The 20,216-nt window shown below is 48.1% G+C and overlaps 2 protein-coding genes across 6 annotated transcripts; one reads left to right on the forward strand and one right to left on the reverse strand.

Moving 5' to 3' along the window:
* The first annotated feature begins 3,290 nt into the window (after nucleotides 1-3,290).
* LOC121989645 (probable disease resistance protein At1g58390) lies at nucleotides 3,291-17,543 on the forward strand. Of its 4 annotated transcripts, none has more exons than XM_042543825.1 (3): nucleotides 3,291-3,823; nucleotides 15,024-15,748; nucleotides 15,815-17,543. In XM_042543825.1, the coding sequence occupies exons 1-3, from the start codon at nucleotides 3,294-3,296 to the stop codon at nucleotides 17,215-17,217; spliced, it is 2,658 nt and encodes an 885-aa protein (XP_042399759.1). In that variant the 5' UTR covers nucleotides 3,291-3,293; the 3' UTR covers nucleotides 17,218-17,543. The 4 variants fall into 4 exon arrangements, with proteins under 4 accessions (XP_042399759.1, XP_042399769.1, XP_042399751.1 ...); XM_042543835.1 differs by having other exon boundaries at nucleotides 15,024-15,667; XM_042543817.1 differs by having other exon boundaries at nucleotides 15,024-17,541.
* Nucleotides 17,544-17,638: 95 nt separating this feature from the next.
* Nucleotides 17,639-19,874, reverse strand: LOC121989668. 2 transcript variants are annotated; one of them, XM_042543852.1, is made up of 5 exons: nucleotides 19,845-19,874; nucleotides 19,085-19,667; nucleotides 18,527-18,597; nucleotides 18,087-18,432; nucleotides 17,639-18,005 (listed from the first exon to the last, which is right to left on the reverse strand). In XM_042543852.1, the coding sequence occupies exons 2-5, from the start codon at nucleotides 19,205-19,207 to the stop codon at nucleotides 17,820-17,822; spliced, it is 726 nt and encodes a 241-aa protein (XP_042399786.1). In that variant the 5' UTR covers nucleotides 19,208-19,667; nucleotides 19,845-19,874; the 3' UTR covers nucleotides 17,639-17,819. The 2 variants fall into 2 exon arrangements, with proteins under 2 accessions (XP_042399786.1, XP_042399793.1); XM_042543859.1 differs by lacking the exon at nucleotides 19,845-19,874 and having other exon boundaries at nucleotides 19,085-19,208; nucleotides 19,353-19,786.
* Between the last annotated feature and the right edge of the window lie 342 nt (nucleotides 19,875-20,216).

A 20,216-nucleotide genomic window follows, 5' to 3' on the forward strand; every position in this document is an offset into this window, starting at 1 on the left:
ATCAGTGCGTTCTTCAACAAACGCATTAGTATAGGTGGACTGAAAATGATAAAGACCGTCTTTAATATTTCCTCGAAGTAGAATATTTCCTGTTGTGGGATCCTTCACAAGACAATGATGAGGATGAAATTCAAAGAACACATTATTATCAAGAGCAAATTGACGGATGGAAAGTAAATTTTTAGTAATAGAAGGAATATGAAGAGTGTTGCACATACGAAAAGTACGACCACATGAGTGAAAAGATGTGTTTCCAATGTGAGTAATTTGTAAACCTGAGCCATTACATATTTGTACCATATCGGGTCCATCATAAGGCGAAGCTTGTGTGAGAATATTATATTCTGGTGTAACATGATGAGTTGCTCCAAAATTCGGATGTCATCCTGAGTTCTCAAGAGTCGATGAAACTATATTAGGAGAGATAGAATGTGAGAATGCTCCAGTATGAGATGACTGGGTTGTAGAATGCCAAGAAGGTGGTGGTCGATTTGAAGATGCATGCTCTCCTTGTGAAATAGTTGTTTGTCCCAATGCTGCAGGACCACCAGAAAAAATTGAGTCAAATCTTTTAGGATATTGAATACCAATATGTCCAACTCTGAGACAAATTTGACATCTTCTCCAACTATAAGACCAATCAAATCTTCTAGAGCAATGAATACCAGTATGACCAACTGTTGGTGCGGTTAGCACTAACGATTTAACCCAGGTTTTGATGAATGACAAATCAGGTTAAGTTAGTTTGTCGTTGTCTGACACTTTGATCAAGTGTGCAGGAGAAGTCCATACAGGTCGACGGGCTGACCGGATGTCTGGCACGAAGCCCAGCTAGGTCGACGGGCTGACCGGATAGCTGGCGCGAAGTCCAAGCGGGTCGACGGGCTCACCGGACGCTTAGGCACGAAGTCCAGCTAGGTCGACGGGCTAACCGGATAGCTGGCGAGAAGTCCAAGCGGGTCGACGGGCTGACCGGATGCTTGGCAAGAAGTCCAGCTAGGTCGACGGGCTGACCGGATAGCTGGCGAGAAGTCCAGACGGGTCGAAGGGCTGACCGGACGTCTGGCAGGTAAGTAAGGTAAGTCACTGGAGGGGAGTGACTGCGAGGACGCGTTCCCGGGAAGGGAACATTAGGCGTCGATCCGGCTTAGATCCATTTCGGATGTCTAAGTCGAGATCGTGACTAGATTCCGGTCTCGGAAAGACGAAATCTAAGTCATACTCCTTTTTGCTAATTCATACTCACTTTGCTTTTGCTAACAATCTGTGTTGCAGGGTAAATTTGCCTCCGGACTAACGTTTGTCTTGCAGGACGGATTCTGCGGGAAAACAGGGTCCGGGCGCCCGGAAGGAATCCAGGCGCCCGGAGGTCCGGGCGCCCGGAAGGGATCCGGGCGCCCGGGAGGCAAACTTCATCCAAACTCGCGCGTCGCCACGTGGAGCATCTCGGTTTGAGCAGCTACGTCACATTCCAGGCGCCCGGAAGGAATCCAGGCGCCCGGAGCAACATATAAAAGAAGCCCCAGGCAGGAGCTTCAGAATTAACCCTTTCACATCTGAGAACTCTGAGATTACTCGCTCTGCTGCTCTGCGCTCCAACGACGCTCACAAAGCTCCGACGACACGATCCCGCTCTTTTAAATTCCTTGTCTGTCGGTACAGCTTTGTTTTTCTTTTCATTAGCATCTTTTTGTACTTAAATTGTAATTATCCGAATTGCTAGTGAATTGCCCAACGAAAGTACTCAAGGAGTACGGGCCTTCGAGTAGGCTCCGAACGAAGTAAAAAAACCTTGTGTCTACTTTACTTTTCCGCTGCGCTTATACTCGATATTTTCGAATCGATATTCACCCTCACCCCTCTATCGAATCTAACGGTCCTACACCAACGATGTGATAAATTTGGCATTGGTCTAACCTTTGCTTTTGGTCACCTTGATGACGTTGAGTATCAAGCATCGAAAATAAATAACTCGTCCCTTGATAATAATAGACCTTGCTGAAAGAATTTTCGATGGTTGAAAATAATACTTGGTACTGGAACCTTGCGATCCAACGAAAGTGACAAATCAAAAGCTTGGTGGACTTTGACGGCCACTTGTTGTGGCCGGCAGAGTAACTTTTCGACAGCGATAAGAAAGCAGAGAATTTTCTACGTTGACTTAGGCAGCTATCGGTGGTGAATAGAAGCACTTGAAATAATAACTTTACCTTGCTACAATTAATGTTGTCGAAGTTGCTACTGTCGATAAAAAAGAGTTGCTGATGAAAGGAGAAGAAAAGTTATTTTTGCCGAAGTTGCCGAGGTTGCCGCACTGTAAACGATGATATCAAACCTCGATGTAGAAATTCCTGTAGCTGCTGTAACAAAAATTTGGAAAAAGAAAATTAAGAGGAAGAGAAGATGACTCTGATATCATGTTGAAATCAATAGGTAGAGGAAAGAAATAATATAAAGTTTTTTGATAATTTTATTACTAAAGTTAATAAATTTACTTATACAAATTATCCAAAAAATAATGGAAAGATTAAATAAGACATATAATCATAATCATTATAAACATAGTAATATAATAGACTTAGAAATATGATTTTTCTTATTTGATTCATGTCGATCTTTATTGTATGTTAAATATAATAAATTTTAATTGATTTAAATTAATTAGAATTTATTTTAATTATTATCATTAATTTGATTCTGTTGAGGTATCTCAATCAGAGCAGGCCAAAGATAAAAGGAGTTGCCTTCATCCATTGAAAACTTCATCCACTTGTAGACTTTCGATATCACATATACTTGAATTAGGTGTCTACCAGATGGATTTTGGAAAATTCGAACGCTGAGACATGTTTCTCTCAATAATGATAACACGAGTAAGCCCATAGGGACGTGCTGCTTGGGAGATATCCAGACACTATGGATATGGATGATTTCCGGTGGTCGGTGGGTAACGGATGGTTCATTGGAGGAGAAGACTCATCGGTGGGTAGCTGATACGATCAAAGTAAATAATTCTAGTTTAATTATCTTTACCGAGAAAATTTGATGGATTGAATTGTATGACTTATAAGTTTATTTAGTGGAATATTATAATTAACTAACTTGGTAAATTGGTTGTTTATTGTCTTCCAGGAAAGCTGATGTGGCAACATAGGAGAAGATTTTAGGTTTATGTTACAATGGGACTTGTAGACGATCCTTACTATATAATGTGCTTAGCGTAAATATGATAAAGATTTATCCCTGACTTGTGGACTTGGTGTTCCTATCAAGGTGGTCATATGTCGTAAGATATGTACCGGTTTGGCCCATTGATTTGCAGAGAAACAGAAATGGCGTCTACGGTGGTGAACTTGGTGCTGGGGAAGCTTGGCGAGCTTGCTTCCAGCGAGGTCGCCGGCCTCCTCAACGTGGGTGCAGAGATCACGTCGCTGACGGAAACACTGGCACTGATTCAATCCCGTCTCAGAGATGCCGACCAAAAACCCAGACCCGAGCAAAGCCATTCTTTGCAGGAGTGGATGAGACAGATCCGGAACTTGGCGTTCGAGATGGAGGACCTGGTGGACGAATACGCGACGCGGCTAGGCCGCGCTTCAGCCGCCCGCGGCCGGAAGAGCTGTCTCCGACGCATCGCCGCCTTCCCCTCCCGGATCCTCACTCGCCATCGGCTCGCGAGCCGCCTGCAGGACATCCATGCCAAATTTCAAGATTTATGCAAACAAACGTCGCAACTTGGCATCCAAGCTTCGTCCTCCTGGCCCACCTCCTCTTCATCCTCTTCCTCCTCTTCCTCTGCGGCTGACGCAAGGCTTGCTCGGAGGTAAAAAATTCTCATTTTCCATCTATTAGCATCTATCTTCATGGTTAATAATCCTATCCGAGAGTCGAGGTAATGGATGCTAGGGGCGTGACGCTCCCGTTGACCGCTAGTGGATTCCTCGTCAATGAAGCCTGCAACCACAGCAATATCAGTACCGGGCCGGGGAGGGGTTCCCCGACGATGATCCTCCGACGCTCAAGTCAAACACCGACAATATAGAAGAAACGAGGAAGCAAAATGGCAGAGTAACTGTAACTACAGTAGAGATTATGTATACCTCCATCGAAACTTAGGGGTCTTTATATAGTACTCCCTAGGAGTGCGTGCACGTTCCCCGATGCGTGCATGTTCCTCAAAGCATACCCTGAATGGATGTGTCAAAAAAATATCCTTGACACCATACCTTAACGATCCGAGCATATCTCTGACAAGACAGGGGAAGCTTCCATCGTACGATCTTCTGCTTGACCATGCCGCCAAGCATGTCGTCTGTCGACGGCACAGATTCCTAAAAGGATATCCTCTGATCCTCCTTTTGTCTATTACAGGCCGAACGGAAGAGCCACTCGGCTAGCTATCGGTCGTCCGAGCGATCTTGTCCTCGGGCCAAGCGGAATGGCCGCTCGGCCAACATCCGCTGCTATGTAGAACAGAGCTGTGTTTGAATGGAATCCGCTCGATCGTCATTGTTTTACCGGTGTGAGTCTGAGCGGGTTGACCGCTCAACGCATATCTTGTCTGTCTGAGCGCCGAAAGCTCGGTACTTGGCCGAGCTGTGCTAACGTCTGCTTCACGTAGGCTCGGCGGTTCTTCCTCCCGGTAGAAAAAGGGGGTTGCCAGATCGGACGATAATACCAGGATATTGACCAGCTTGACTTTGACCTCCACCAAGTCATTGACCACCCTGCTGACCGGAGCCCCTCCTTATCACCAGATCACATGTCTCCCCCTCAAATCTAGTCGAAGGAGGTTGCAAGTCCGACTGACTGGACTAGCTAGTCTGGAGATCGGTTGGCCGATCGGCCGTGATACTGGTTGGAACCTCGACCGGTCTGCCCGAGGGTGTCGGACGGCCTTGCGATTGCTCCTTGAGGTCGATCGGTACTTCGCCACTCGCACTTGGAGAAGTTTGCAGCTTCTATCCTTGGCTGAGAGCGGTCAACACTAACATCATCCGAATCCCTTCGAAATTTGTGCAAATCATCTCCATTAAAGCTGAGCACGCGCCCACGCCTGTTAATGGTGTTCATTAAATGTTGCCCTGTAGGCGTGTGCCATGTGTCACTGCCGCCGTCATCGCACGCCCGAAGCGACAGACGTTGATGTGACGTTTGGCAGTTTGAATTCAACGGCTAGATCTGCGCTCCGACTTCCGTGACCTGGATCGGACGGCCCCGGTCGGCCGAGCTCAAGCTTTATAAAGTCGCGATGTCGGCGTCTTTCTCCTGCATTTTTTGCGATGGCTTTCCTCTGCGTGACCAGTGCTCCGGCAACGCTCTGCTCCTGTTTTCGGCGACCTTTTCTTCTCTTGTAAGCCCGTTCCTTTCTGTTCTTCAATCTTTTTGTCACTTAGTTGTTTTCCATTATCCGCTGTGTTCTGTGTTTGCCTTTCTTCTCGTCGAATCTGTTTTCTTATTTTTCGGCAATGGCCAGTTCTTCACAGTCGTCGATCCCCTCGCCTAGGCTTTGGTATTCTACCATGGAGATCAGGTTCGATGCGGGCGATGCTGAAAGCCTTAGAAACGCCTTCGGAATCCCTTATGACCATGAGGTCATTATGGCTTCTTCGTCCGATTGGCCACATTACCCGCCGACTGGCACTATCTGCTTGTTCCGAGACCAGTTTGTGGTCGATCTTCACTTCTCGATCCAACCTTTCATCCTTGGAGTTTGTAATTACTTCCGTGTTTCTCTCCCCCAACTAGTACCCAATTCCTTTCGTCTGTTGTGCGGCGTTGTTGTCCTGTTCTGGCTGCACGACATATCTTTAACCCCTCAAGTTTTTTATTATTTCTACTACCCCAAGCAATCCGAGCTGGGGACCTATCTCTTTCAGTCTTGGATCGGTCTAGTATTTTTTTGATAAGATGTCTACTTCGAATAAACATTGGAAGGAGTATTTCTTCTTCATGCGGCTTCCCGAACAGCCAAGCTTCTAAACCCAATGGCAGGTCAGACTACCACCTCCGCCTGACCTGAAGAAGTATAAGAGCCGACCGGATTATCTTCACGCCGCGAACATGCTGGCCGATCAGAAATACGATATCCATAAGCTACTGCACGAGGCTCACGAGCGGCTTAGGTATGAAATTTCTTGGCACTTCTCCTTTGAGTCTAACTTATTTACTTTTTCTCTCTTATAGCCAAAACCATGATGCGAGCGCGTGTGGCCGGCCTGACGAAGCTGAAGGATGCCGAGATCGAAGCGACTGTTGCCAAGGAAATGGCGAGCCTTGGCCTGGCGCCGATCGGTTCCCACGAAGGTACGCCAGCCGAGAGCGGGGAGACCCCCACCACCGTTCAGACTGCCAACATCGAAGAAGTTGTTGTGCCGCCCCCAACACTCGAAGCACTACCCATCGCTCAGACCGAGGGTATCGAGTCTTCCGATGAGGGGTTGCCACTTATCAGGCGCAAGAGGTGTCGTACGGAAAACACCTCCCGATCCACCACTTCGGTCGTGGGTACCGCCGAGGGCACCTCGTCTCCTGTGGCTATCCCAACAGCGGAAGCCACCTCGTCCGAGCGAACGCCCTCTCTGGTCGGACCGCCGTTGGAAGACATCGCCGCTCCTTCAGTCTCATCTTTGTCGCCGCCCCGAACCCTACGCCGACCACTGGTGTCCAGGATTGATCTAACGTCGGCCACCGCTCCGGGTCCAGCTATTTCCTCCTCGTCAGACCCGAGCAGCAGGTGATCAGTGACGGTGACTATCAACCTTCCGACGAAGGACTATCTTGAGCAATACGCCCGTCCGACCATCCCCGAACACAAGATCCTGATCGGCGGGGGCACTCGCCGGTGTTTGGGAGGAGGCGAGGGCCCGAGCGGCCACGATGTCTCTCGGGCAGCTCGGCAACAACCATGTGCGAATATCTACGAGGGTACATTTTTCAGTTTATCAATTCATGCCTTACCTCCAATCTGCGCTTGACCTTTGTCTTTTTATCTGCAGTACTGGGTGGAGAGCGTGGTCATGTGCCAACGACTCGCTTTTGTGGAGGAGGAGCTGAAGAAGCTCAAAGTTTCTGGTTACGCTTCTTCTTCCCAGGGGCCATCCGTCGCCCAACTGCAGGTCAACCTGGAAAAGGCCCAACAACTCCTCACGGCAAAGCAGCAGAATTCGACCGATCAAGCTAGTAGGCTGGGCCAGATCGAGACTCAGTTGAAGACCTACGACAGAAAGCTCGAGTTGGCCTCCACAAGGAAGCAGCGAGCCATCACCGACCTAGAATTGAAGAACCAGGAGGCCCGACGACTCACCCAAAAGCTCAAAGAAGCTGAGGACTATCTGATCGCCGAGCGGCTGAAGAGGAGCCCCTGAATAAGAAGCTCAAGGAGGCCGAAGATGCCCTGGAGGCCTCCTATTCTGCTCTAACGTTCTACCAACAGGAAGAGCCGAGCCGATTTGCAGTGATGAAATAGGAGTATCTCCGCTCGGACCAATTTACTGAAAAAGTAGTCCAACGGATCGTCCGAGCGTTCGAGTTAGTCATTGATGGGACCCTCCAGCACCTCAAGGCGGGCGGTCACCTCCCCGAAGCCTTGGCAGACGGCGTTATAAGCCACAGTCAGCTAAACGACTCCATGCCCAATGGTATATTTGACTATATAGAGTGAGTTGGAGTCCTGTAAAAGTTTTTGAGTCTTAAATGTAATCCTGCCGCTCGGTAATACCTTTTTGCGAAATGACCGTTTTGCTCGCTCTGCGATCCTTTTCTTCATGATTTATTTGTTTCCATGCTTGCTACCGAGTGTTTCCGCTCGGCAATAATTATGGCTATCTCGGTGACATGTGGGTCGTCAATCGGCCATTTGACGAATTCAAACAAGGTTCATACATTCTCTTGGGTTTAAGGTCACCACTCGATCGTTGTTGGAGACCGGGGTTTAACGTTGTCGCTCGACGATTTGGCAAAGACGTGGGTTTAAGGTCGCCGCTCGACCGCCAATGAAGACCGGGGTTTAACGTCGCCGCTCGACGGTCTTCACAGGGGTTTAACATCACCACTCGACAGTTCGGTGAAGACCGAGGTTTAAGGTCGTTGCTCGACCGTCGATGAAGGTCGGGGTTTAACATCGCTGCTCGACGGTCTTCACAGGGGTTTAACGTCGCCGCTCAACGGTCTTCGCAAGTGTTTAACGTTGCCGCTCGACGGTCTTCATAGCGGTTTAATGTCGCCGCTCGACGGTTCGGTAAAGACCGGGGTTTAAGGTCGCTGCTCGACCATTAATGAAGACCGAGGTTTAACATCGCCACTCGACGGTTCAGTGAAGACCAGGGTTTAAGGTCGCTGCTTGACCATTGATGAAAACCGGGGATTAAGGTCGCGCTCGACCGTCGATGAAGACCGGGGTTTAACGTCACTGCTCGACGGTTCGATGAAGATCGGGGTTTAAGGTCGCCGCTCGACCGTCGATGAAGATCGAGGTTTAACGTCGTCGCTCGACGGTTCGGTGAAGACTGGGTTTAAGGTCACCGCTCGACCGTCGATGAAGACCGGGATTTAACGTCGCCGCTCGACGGTTTGGCAAGTCGTTCGGCACAAAGCTTGGAAGCTTAATCTTTTATTTCTTGTCCTGCAATAAAGGAACACAGGGATATAAAGGTACACTGATCACATCGGCGCACCTCTCATCCGGCTCGATAAGACTGGAGATGGTTCGCACTCCACGGTCGTTCTATTCGTCGCCCGTCCTCGTCCTGTAAATAGTAGGCACTCGAGCAAAGCTTTTCTACGACCTTGAAGGGTCCAACCCACGGAGCTTCCAGCTTGATGACATCGTCGACCGACTTTACTTTCTTCCACACCAAGTCGCCAACCTGAAACAATCTTGGGAGCACCATTCGGTTGTAGCTTTGCCTCATTCTTTGTCGGTACGCCATCAGCCGGACAACCGCTTTAGCGCACGTTTCGTCCATCAAGTCCATCTCCAGAAGCCTCCGTTCGGCGTTGTCTTCGTTGTAGTGTTGTATCTGATCGGATTCAACCCTAACTTCGACGGGGGCGACTGCTTCGCCGCCATATACCAGGTGGAAGGGCGTTGCCCCGGTTCCTTCCTTGGGATTTATGCGGATCGCCCATAGCACGCTGGGGAGTTCATCTACCCAGCTCCCTCCGACGTGGTCGAGCCGAACACGCGGGATCCTAAGTATTTCTCAGTTGGCGACCTCCGCTTGCCCATTACTTTGAGGGTAGGATACCGAAGTGAAGGATTGCTGAATGTCGTACCCTTTGTACCACTCTTTGAGCCTTTAACCCACGAATTGTCTCCCATTATCGGAGACGAGCCAACGCAGGATCCCAAACCAGCAAATAATATGCTGCCAAATGAACTTCATGACCATCTGCTCGATTATCCTCCCCATCGGCTCGACTTCGACCCATTTGGAGAAATAGTCCACCGCGATGAGCAGGAACTTCCTCTGACCCGTCGCCATAGGGAAGAGCCCCACGATGTCCATGCCCCACTAGTCGAACAGACAAGCCACTGTGGACGTCTTCATCTCCTCGGTCGGCCAGTATGAGAGGTTGTGATACTTCTGGCAGGACAAGCAGGTGGCAATCGTCCGCATGGCGTTTTCCTGGAGGGTCAGCTAAAAGTATCTGCCAAGTAAAATCTTCCTTGCGAATGAGCGACCGCTCGGGTGTCCTCCGCAGGATCCTTGGTGTACCTCCTGCAGTATGTAGTTGGCATCCTCGAACCTGACACACTTAAGTAGGGGCCTCGAGAAAGCCTTTTTGTAAAGCTGATCTCCGATTAGGGTAAACCGACCAACCCTCTTTCTCAATAAGCGAGCCTCCTCCCGATCGGATGGTGTACCTCTCGATCGGAGAAACTCTGTCAGCGTCATCCTCCAGTCGTCTGGGAAGGTAAGTCCTTCCATCCAGTCAATGTGGGCCACTAAAGCCACCTGCTCAATCAGCTGCGATATGACGATCGGCGATAACGAGCTAGCCAGTTTGGCCAATTTGTCTACAGCTTGGTTCTCCGCTCGGGGGGACCTTCTGTATTATGACCTCCCAAAAATTGGCCTTAAGCTTTTCAAAAGCCTCCGCGTAGAGCCTGAGCCCCGTGTTGCTTATCTCGAACGTTCCGGCTAGCTGCTGCGCAGCCAATTGTGAGTCCGAGTGGATGAGGACCTTGATGGCTCCGACGTGCTGGGCAGCTTGTAGGCCAGCTAAAAGTGCTTCATATTCAGCTTTATTGTTTGTCGCCCAGTAGTCTAGCTGAACGAACAGCCACATCCGCTCCTCTTGGGGGGAGATAAGCAGTATTTCGATCCCGCTCCCTTGCCGAGTGGCCGAACCATCTACATATATTCTCCAAACGGCTTCTGGTTCGGGATTCTGTACCTCTGTGACAAAATCCGCCAAGGATTGTGCTTTGATGGCTGTTCAGGGCTAGTATTGGATATCGAACTCGCTGAGCTCTGTCGTCCATTTGATTAGCCGTCCGAACGCTTCTGGATTGAGCAGGACCCTCCCCAAAGGGTTGTTGGTCATCACGATGATGGAATGCACTAGGAAGTAGGGGCGAAGCCTCCGAGCGGCGAGCACTAACGCAAAAGTCAGTTTCTCGAGACGGTGTAGTGGGATTCAGCATCTTTCAATTTATGACTCAAGAAGTACACTAGTTGTTCCTCGTCGTTCGGCCTAACTAGCGTCGAGTCGGTCGTATGCTCAGTTGAGGATAAATAAATTTTGAGTGGCTCGCCGACAGTTGGCTTAGCCAATACAGGCAATGAATTGAGGTACTCCTTCAATTCCTCAAACGCTTGGTTGCATTCTTCGTCCCATTGAAATTTGGTGGCTCGACGTAAGATCTTGAAGAACGGCAAGATCCGGTCGGCTGACTTGGAGATGAACCGAGACAGTGCAGTTATCCAACCGGTGAGACGTTGGGCTTCCTTGAGATTCCTTGGCGGGGGCATATCTTGTAGTACTTTCACTTTGTTGGGATTCGCCTCGATGCCCCGCTCGGTGATGATGTAACCTAAGAATCGCCCGCTCTTTGCACCGAACAGACACTTGTTTGGATTCAGCTTGATTCCGTACGTCCTAAGTGTCTGGCAGGTCTCCTTGATGTCTGCACATAGGTCAGTTGCTCGAAGGGATTTAATTAGTATGTCGTCGACGTATACCTTCATGTTGCAGTCGATCTGCCGCCAAAACACCTTATTCATCAGCCTCTGATAAGTAGCACCAGCATTCTTTAGCCCGAACGGCATGACACTGTAGCAGTAGGTTCCATCGGCCGTGATGAAACTGACCTTCTCTTGATCTTCTCGGGCGAGCGGCACTTGGTGGTACCCTTGATACGCATCCAACATGTATATCAGCTCGCACCCGGCAGTGGAGTCTACCATCTGATCAATCCAGGGCAGCGGGTAGAAGTCCTTCGGGCATGCCTTGTTGAGGTTCTTGAAGTCGATGCAGATTCACCACTTGTTGCCCGGCTTTAAGACCAGCACCACATTCGCAAGTCAGCTCAAGAATTGAACCTCGCGTATGTTGCCAGCTTCCAAGAGCTTCTTTATTTCCGCTCGGATGATCATATTTCGTTCGGCGCTGAAGTCTCTCTTTCTCTACTTTACTGGCCGAGTGTCTGGCCTAACATGGAGCTCGTGCTGCGCGACGCTCGGGGAGATCCCAGGGAGCTCGTGCGTCGACCACGCGAATACGTCGTGGTTTTGTTGGAGATAGGCGACCAGCTCCGCCTTCTACTCAGCTCCCAGGTCGGACACAATGAAAATCGTTGCCCCCGCTCGGCAAGGGTGGATCTGTACTTCTTCCTTTTTTTTCATAGACTAGAATAGGGGATTTTTCAGTGATGGCGCTTACCTCTAGTCGGGGCGTCTTCTGAGCGGACTTAGCTTCGGTTTTGACCATCTCGACATAACAGCGTCAAGCGGCCAACTAGTCACCTTTGACCTCTCCTACCCGGTCTTCTATCAGGAACTTGATCTTCTGGCAATATGTTGAGACTATCGCTCGGAATTCGTTGAGGGTCGGTCGGCCCAGAATGACGTTGTAGGCTGAGGGGGCATCCACCACAATGAAGTTCGTGGTCCTGGTCCTTCTGAGCGGCTCCTCTCCGAGCGATATGGAGAATTTGGCTTGGCCGATCAGCAGAACCTCGTTGCCGATGAACCCATATAGTGGGGTCGTCATCGGTAGTAGCTCGTCTCAGTCGATCTGGAGTTGATCGAAAGCCTTCTTGAAAATTATATTCACCGAGCTCCCTGTGTCAACAAAAATCCAGTGAATTGTATAATTGGCAATTACCGCTCGGATGATAAGGGTGTCATCGTGAGGGACTTCCACTCTTTCGAGGTCCCTGGGTCCGAAGCTGATCTCGGGCCCGCTCGCCATCTCCTGACTACAGCCCACGGCGTGAATTTCCATGCGCCGAGCATATGATTTTCTGCCTTGATTGGAGTCTCCGCTGGTCGGTCCACCGGTGATGATGTTTATCTCTCCCCGAGCGGCATTGCTTCTGTTTTCCTCCTCCCGAGCGCTAGGCCTATGTCGCTCATGTGAGGCTCGGGGATGGTCATTGCTCCTCTATTGATGGTGGTGTGGCCGCTCGGGTGATCGCCTGGCATCTTCTCGTCACCCGGCGGTTTGATGCCCGTGTCGTCGGTCGGGTGAAGGCGATCGGCGAAGATAGCCCCTTGGCGCCGATCAGGCGATCGGTGTAAACCCGCAACAGTCACGAGTGTTGTGTGACGTTGACTGGTGGAAGGAACAAAACATAAGCGTTCATACCTTGCCCTTCGCTGTTTTTGGCCGATCAGAAGCCACATGACGCACGACCTGCGCCCTTGTTTCTTGGTGTGGTCGGCCTTAAGCTCTCGGCCCCCTTGGCGATTGGTGGCTGCTCGACGGTCGTCGTTCGGTTGGCACCGCGGGCTCGGATGGCGCCTCCTTCCTTCTGGCTTCCTGGGCCTCCTCCACGTTTATATATTCATTAGCCTTCTTGAGCATATGATCGTAGTCGCGGGGCGGCTTCCTGATGAGCGACCGGAAGAAGTCTCCCTCTACGAGCCCCTAGGTGAAGGCATTCATCATGGTCCCAAATGAGACCGAGGGGATATCCATAGCTACCTAGTTGAAGCGTTGGATGTATGCTCGAAGGGTTTCTCTCGGCCCTTGCTTCAGAGAGAACAGACTGATGCTTGTCTTTTGGTAGTGTCTGCTGCTTACAAAATAGTGGAGGAAGGCCGTTTGGAAATCCTTGAAGTTTTGTATTGATCCGTCCGGCAACCTCCTAAACCATCGCTTGGCCGAGTTGGACATCGTTGTGAGAAAGACTCGGCACTTCACCCCATCTATGTATTGGTGAAGTGTAGCAGTGTTGTCGAACTTTCCCAAATGATCGTTCGGATCGGTTGATCCGTTGTATTCTCAGATTGCCAATGGAGCGTAGTGCCTCGACAATGGGTCTTGAAGTATTGCTTCAGAGAACTGGCGGTTAATTCGCTCGGGAGACGCGTCGGTTCGGGGCGCCTTGCCCTTCCTTGCGTCTCGAATAGGCGCTTCATCTGAAGAAGATCCTTTCTCCTGATTTGCTTGCGCAATCTCTGAGGGTGTCTAGAACAGAACCCGATGGAATGGAATAGGCGCAAGTGGAGCTTCTCCATGCGTACCGGTCGACAGTTTATTTTGCCCCCAAATAGAATATTGCTCCGGTCAGTCGTCGTGAGCCACTCGGCCTCCAGAGGCCAACGTTGTTTGTTGCGCTAGTTGGTCAACTAGTGCCTTTTGCTGCTGTTGCTCGACGATCTTTGCCGCTTGCGCTTGTATTAGCACGTCGAGCTCTTCTTGAGTGAGCGTCACAATGTGAAGTCGTCCAACTTCTTCCATTTTCCCGGCCCGGATGCAGGTACGCTCCTACAAACGGCATCAAATTTGATTCTATCTGAGAGTCGAGGCAATGGATGTTGGGGATGTGGTGCTCCCGTTGACTGCTGGTGGACTCCTCGTCAATGAAGCCTGCAACTACAGCAACGTCAGTGTCGGGCCGGGGAGGGGTTCCCCGACGATGGTCCTCCGACGCTCAAGTCAAACACCGACGATGTAAAAGAAACGAGGAAGCAAAATGGCAAAGTAACTGTAGCTACAGTAGACATTATACATACCTCCGTCGAAGCTTGGGGGTCTTTATATAGGACTCCCTGTGAGCGCGTGCACGCTCCCTGATGCGTGCACGTTCTCCCATGTGTGCACGCTCCTCAAAGCATACCCTGAAGAAATGTGTCGGAAAAGCGTCCCTGACACCATACCTTAACGACCCAAGCATATCTCTGACAAGACAGCAGAAACTTCGATCGTACGATCTTCTGCCTGACCATGCCGCCAAATATGTCGTCTGTTGGTGGCACAGGTTCCTAGAAGGATATCCTCTGATCCTCCTTTTGTATGTTACAGGCCGAGCGGAAGAGCCACTCGGCCAGCTATCGATCGTCCGGCCGATCTTGTCCTCGAGCCAAGCGGAATGGCCGCTCGGCCAGCATCCGCTGTCCAGGCTTCGTTGTTGTAGAACGGAGCTCTGTCTGAATGGAGTCCGCTCGGTCGTCATTGTTTTGCCAGTCTGAGTCCAAGCGGGCTGGCCGCTCGGGGCATACCTTGTCTGTCTGAGCACCGGAAGCTCGGTACTTGGCCGAGCTGTGCTAACGTCTGCTTCTGTAGGCTCGGCGGTTCTTCCTCCCGATCAGAAAAGGGGGTTGTCCGATCGGACGATAATACCGGGACGTTGACCAACTTGACTTTGACCTCCACCATATCATTGACCACCCTACTAATCGGGGCCCCTTCTTATCACCGGATCAGTTAACTTTGTTGGATCTTTCAAAGATGTGCTCTAGTGGACAATTAGGTTAGAACAAAAACTCGGTGAAGGTATCTCTTACTCATGATCGCATGAATTTTCACATCAAGAGAGATTATATGCTAATAAATCTCTACGTCTACAGATTTGAACTAGAAGAAGACATTGTCGGTTTTGATGAAGATATGAAAGACATCAAAAGGCAACTGTTTGACATTAGTTCAACAGATCGCGTTGTCCTTTCGGTTGTTGGTCCTGGTGGTTTGGGCAAAACAACGCTGGCAAATAAGATCTACAGGAGTGCAGATGTCAAAAACTATTTCCACTGCAAGGCATGGGTATTCGTGTCACAGAAGTATGAGGTCAAAGAACTCTTGTGCAGCATTGTGAAGCAAGTGTTCGACTTCAAGGATGGGCAAGAAAAAGGAATGGAAGAACTAGAGATGAAGGAAAAGTTGTCGGAGCACTTGCGCGACAGAAGGTATCTAGTCGTGATGGATGATATTTGGCAGGTGGCAGCTTGGAACGCCATTAAAGCAGCTTTCCCAAAAGAATCGGCAGGATCCAGAGTGTTGCTGACCACGCGCAAGATGAACGTTGCGAACGTTGCAGATGTTCCTCCACACAAGCTGAAATTTTGGAATGCCGAAGAGAGCTGGAATTTGTTCTGCAGGAAAGCTTTCCGCACAGCATGCTGTCCGCCAGAGTTTGAGCGATTCAAGGAAGATATCTTCAGAAAATCTAAAGGGCTGCCTCTTGCCATTGTGGTACTCGGAGGACTTTTGAGAGGTACAAGTCAAGCTACTGACTGGAGGAAAAAGCTGGATTATATTTCTTATGAATTCAGAGAAGGAGAAGACCAAATCCAAAGTATATTAGCTCTCAGTTACCATGATCTTCCGCATCATTTGAAGCCTTGCTTCCTTTATTTTGCAGCCTTTCCTGAGGACTATATCATTGCTGCGGAGAGGATAACACATTTATGGATAGCTGAGGGTTTCATACAAACGAAGGACAAAGTGGATCAAACAATGGAGGACCTCGCGGAGGCATATTTGAATGATTTGACCGACAGGTCCATGTTACAAATGGAAAGAAAGGGTGGGATTTCTATACAGTTTGTTCGCATTCATGATCTTCTTCTTGATCTAGCACGTCATGAAGCTCGTGAGCTTAACTTCTACAGGTCCATTAATGACAGAGGTGACGATCCAAGAGCTTTACGGCGTCTCTGTGTCACCGAAAATGTCAACGACCATGTCTCGTTGAACTGTTCTACCATTAAACTACGGTCACTTGTAGTTTGTCGGAATGAAGGTTTTCAGAGAACTCTGGCAGTTACCATCTCCGGAGCGAAGTTCCTCAGGGTCTTGGATTTGATAAAACTACCCATTGAACAGTTACCAAAGGAGATTGGGGACTTGATCCTCTTAAGGTATCTAGATTTGAGCGGATCAAAACTGAAGGAGCTGCCTTCATCCATTGGAAATCTCATCCACTTGCAGACTTTCAATATACAATTTACTGAGATTCAACATTTGCCGGATGCATTTTGGAAAATCCGAACACTGAGACATGTATTACTCAATAAGGGGAATATGAGCATGCCTAATTCGACATTCTGCTCGGAAGACATTCAGACACTTGGGAATATTTCGAGTGGTCCATGGGTATGTGATGGTGCACTGGAGAAGCTGAGAAATCTTCGAAGATTGCATTTGAGAAACATGTCAAGCTCTGATGAGGATGCTTTTGCCAATGCAGTCCAGAACCTTTCCCGGCTCGAGATGTTGGCATTGATTGGAGAATCCTTGCCGGTGAGCCTCCTAACTTCATCTTGCTACCATCATATTCAGATTATGGATTTGGCAGGACCATTGGTAAGACCTGCAAGGATTCACATAGAGGCAGAAAATTCCAGGATATTTTCCAACCTGATCTCTCTTGCTATTGTGAAAACAAGGTTGGAAAAGGATGAAGATATTGCATTGCTCGCATCTCTAGCAAACCTGGAGCATCTTCTTGTGTGTCTTGATGCATTTGTAGGAAGAGTTTTGGTGTTTCCAAAGGGAGGTTTTCCTCGTCTCCAAGAGATCATACTGGGTGATTTGAACACCTTGGAGCAGTGGGAAGTGGGAGAGGGAGCAATGCCTCTCCTTCGGGAACTAAAACTTTGGTACTGCATAAATTTGAGAATGCTACCAGAGGGACTTGTAAGATTGACTGAGCTCAAACAAATTGAAATAAGGGGAATGGAAATGATAGAGAAAAGGGTCAACAAGGATACTGGAGAAGATTATCACAAGATCAAGCATGTTCCTTGCATTGAAATAAATTGAAGGACCATGACAATATCTGACGACACCCAAAAATTAATCAGGAGGAACAAGTCTTGCTAGAAGCTGAATGTCCTTTGCTGGCCATCGTCGTAATTGTTTCCCGATTTATTCCGATGGCGGATAGAAAATTTCCGTAAAACCATATTTGATCACTCCAGACTCACGTTACCAGCCTAATCAGCCTAATTTGATCACTCCAGACTCACGTTACCAGCCTAATCAGCCTAATTAATCATTAAAGGTCCTTTGTAGCAGACAGAAGTCTAAAGCGCACACAGAGTTAGACAACCACTCACTCTGTGTGCTAACATTGGCTTAACTTTTTATACTATGTATTGTGTTAAATTGTCAATTTAGAAACAATTAATACTTGAATAATGTAAGTTTGTTTTATGTTATATCTGTGATTCTTGGGCCGAGGTGAGCCAAGATATCTATCACTTGCTCACTGATACAACGTGTCGGAACATAATTCATTTATAAATCAAACTGACAGAATTCAAATGGAAACTACCATTTAGATTAATGACAGGAAAACTCGCTTCTTCACGCGATGAACATGGACGAACCACTTAGTGACAGTAAAACAGATGTGCTCTCCATCAAGCCTTCAACACCAGTGGGTCTCGCCATGAGAGTTTTCTCTTACCGGTCTTCTTTGAGTTGTTTCCAAGATCTCTACAAATCGCTAACATATCATTTGAGCCTCCAATCATAGGCACTCTATTGAGTCTCTCCATTTGTATGTGATACTGCTCCAACTGAAACTTGTTCAGTTCCTCCCCATTCTGCAATTAATAACTGAATTAATATGGCAAGTCTACAAAAGATGAAACTGTATTATAAGTTGCTGGGAATGGTCACTATACCTTAAACGATACTTCATTCGCATCTAGAGTTGCGGAAGTGCTAGCATTTGCAGCTTCCATTGTCATCATGTTTTGAGGGGGGGCTTCCCTTGGGATGAACACACCCGAAGATTGTGCAACACAGACAGATTTGGTTGGCTTTTTCTGAGACCTCTTTTTAAACTGATACTGAGATGCATTTGCATACAAGTTATCCATACTGGAGTTACTTGCACGTGCAGCTTCAGATACTCTGGGTTTCTTTTCTGTAGGAGGTTTGATCACTGGAGTTTTACTTGATGGTTCCTTCAATCTAACTTGCTGATACGGGTTTGCAAGTGAGGTATCAAGTTTTCTTCTCAAAAATCTAGGATGAGACATTCAAAACAGGCAATTATCTTTCCGAAACAGATGAAAAAAATTCAACTGCAGACGATTCAAGTCAAAACAAAACGTAATACCGGACTTCAGCCAAGAGTTTACGTTTCCTTAGTCTTGCCTCCAGCAATCTCCTCTTCTTTTCTTCAGTTTCCTGCAAATGAAAACAGTTCAGAATCCTGATACATTGTTGATTGGGGCAATAAGAGTATTTAGCACTTTTTCATCTGGTAGCATAAAATTCACAATGCAAAAGTATTGATTTTCATATTAATACAGATATATTTGAAGCTGCAGAAACATAAAGATATCAATCCGAGACTCTGACAAAGAGATCTCACTAATCCGTGTGGCATGGCAAATTCCACTAAATATATCCACAAAACTGTTTAAAAAAAAAGATTCATAAGATCACGGCTTGGATCGAATAGAAACCAATTCATTCAGGAGGACGAAGGCAAATTATCTGGATTGATATAATGCAAACGGGAAAAAAAATGTCAAGGCGACGCAGATACGAAAAATCCCTCTTTTGTACTTCGTTAACGCAGGAATCGCGAAACCCTAAAAATCAAAAGCGAATAGAAAATCACAACATCCCTCAATCATGGCCAAAAAGAGTTAAAGAGAACACGTCTCACCTCAAGAAACTCCGTATAATCTTGCGAGAGCGATTGGAATCTGAATCTTTTCCTGGCATCATCTCTATACGAAGGGGATGGCGAGGGCTCTTCGGCAACCCTCCTCGTCTTCTTCACCGTCATCCTGACCTCCACCCACAGGACCAAGAAAAAAGGAAACAATAATTGATTGGCAAAGAAGAGGCGATAAAGACGAGAAAGGTAGAAATAGAGAAGGGAGGATCCGGACGGAAGGGCGGTTGGGGAGAAAAGGGGGTTGTTTCTAGACCTTCTCCGCTTGCATTGACCAGGACAAAATCAGAAAGAGAGCAGCACCACCCGCCACCCTGCGATGTTTCTCCTTTGATGGAGGAGGAGGATTCGATTTGCTCGATTCTTTCCATGCTTGACTCTTTCTCCTCCTCTTATCCCTCGCTTGCCACCTCCGGATTCCGATCTTGTTCCCCTTCTTCGATCAAACTTTATTTTTTTCCCTTTTTGTTCCTTTTATTCCGATTATTTCGTGGGCGGTTGGTCGGTTGCAGATCTTCCCGCCATTGCGCGGCGCGGTAGGATGAACTCGATGCCATCGAATCGCCCTATTCTGCAAAATCGCGAATAAAAATTTATGTGAATTCCTAAAATAAAATAAAAAGTTTGAAAAAAGAAATATAATTTCTATATTAAGACCCATCATGTGCAACTGTGGGTATAATAACCATATTTCGTAAATAATAGTTAATATAATTGAATTAGGGAACTCGGCTGATCTGGAAATAACCGTGGCGGTGGCGCAGAAACCGCGGCCGGTGAAAAACACGTTACGTTGCTCTTCTCCGTTGCTTCCTCAACCTTCTCTTTCCTTAATAGCCCACCTGTTCCAAAACAATCCTCACCAATCACGTGGATTACAAGTGGTCCCCACGTCTGCTGCTCTCCATCTCTCATTGCTTGCCAGCGAATCGTATTTCAATTTCGAGTATTTATAATTTTATAAGATTATAGTTGATTTTAATGACAGAAATTGCCCTGTAACTTGAAAAACTCGGACTAAAAGTGTCCTTTTCGTCGAGTTACTCGAGGTTCACCTCTCTGTCGTTTCAGGTGTAGGTGGGACCCAATGTGGAGCCTGGAACGATCGTCGAATGCCGTC

The sequence above is a fragment of the Zingiber officinale genome, chromosome 1B, assembly GCF_018446385.1.
Source record: "Zingiber officinale cultivar Zhangliang chromosome 1B, Zo_v1.1, whole genome shotgun sequence".
Taxonomy (NCBI): Eukaryota; Viridiplantae; Streptophyta; class Magnoliopsida; order Zingiberales; family Zingiberaceae; genus Zingiber; species Zingiber officinale.

Coding starts and splice junctions, on each gene's coding strand:
- LOC121989668 (XM_042543852.1), bottom strand. CDS start 19,207: ATGACGGTGAAGAAGACGAGGAGGGTTGCCGAAGAGCCCTCGCCATCC. Junction 18,598..19,084: donor ATTATACGGAGTTTCTTGAG/GTGAGACGTGTT, acceptor TTTCATTTGCAG/GAAACTGAAGAAAAGAAGAG. Junction 18,006..18,086: donor CGAATGAAGTATCGTTTAAG/GTATAGTGACCA, acceptor TATTAATTGCAG/AATGGGGAGGAACTGAACAA.
- LOC121989645 (XM_042543817.1), top strand. CDS start 3,294: ATGTACCGGTTTGGCCCATTGATTTGCAGAGAAACAGAAATGGCGTCT. Junction 3,824..15,023: donor GACGCAAGGCTTGCTCGGAG/GTAAAAAATTCT, acceptor CTACGTCTACAG/ATTTGAACTAGAAGAAGACA.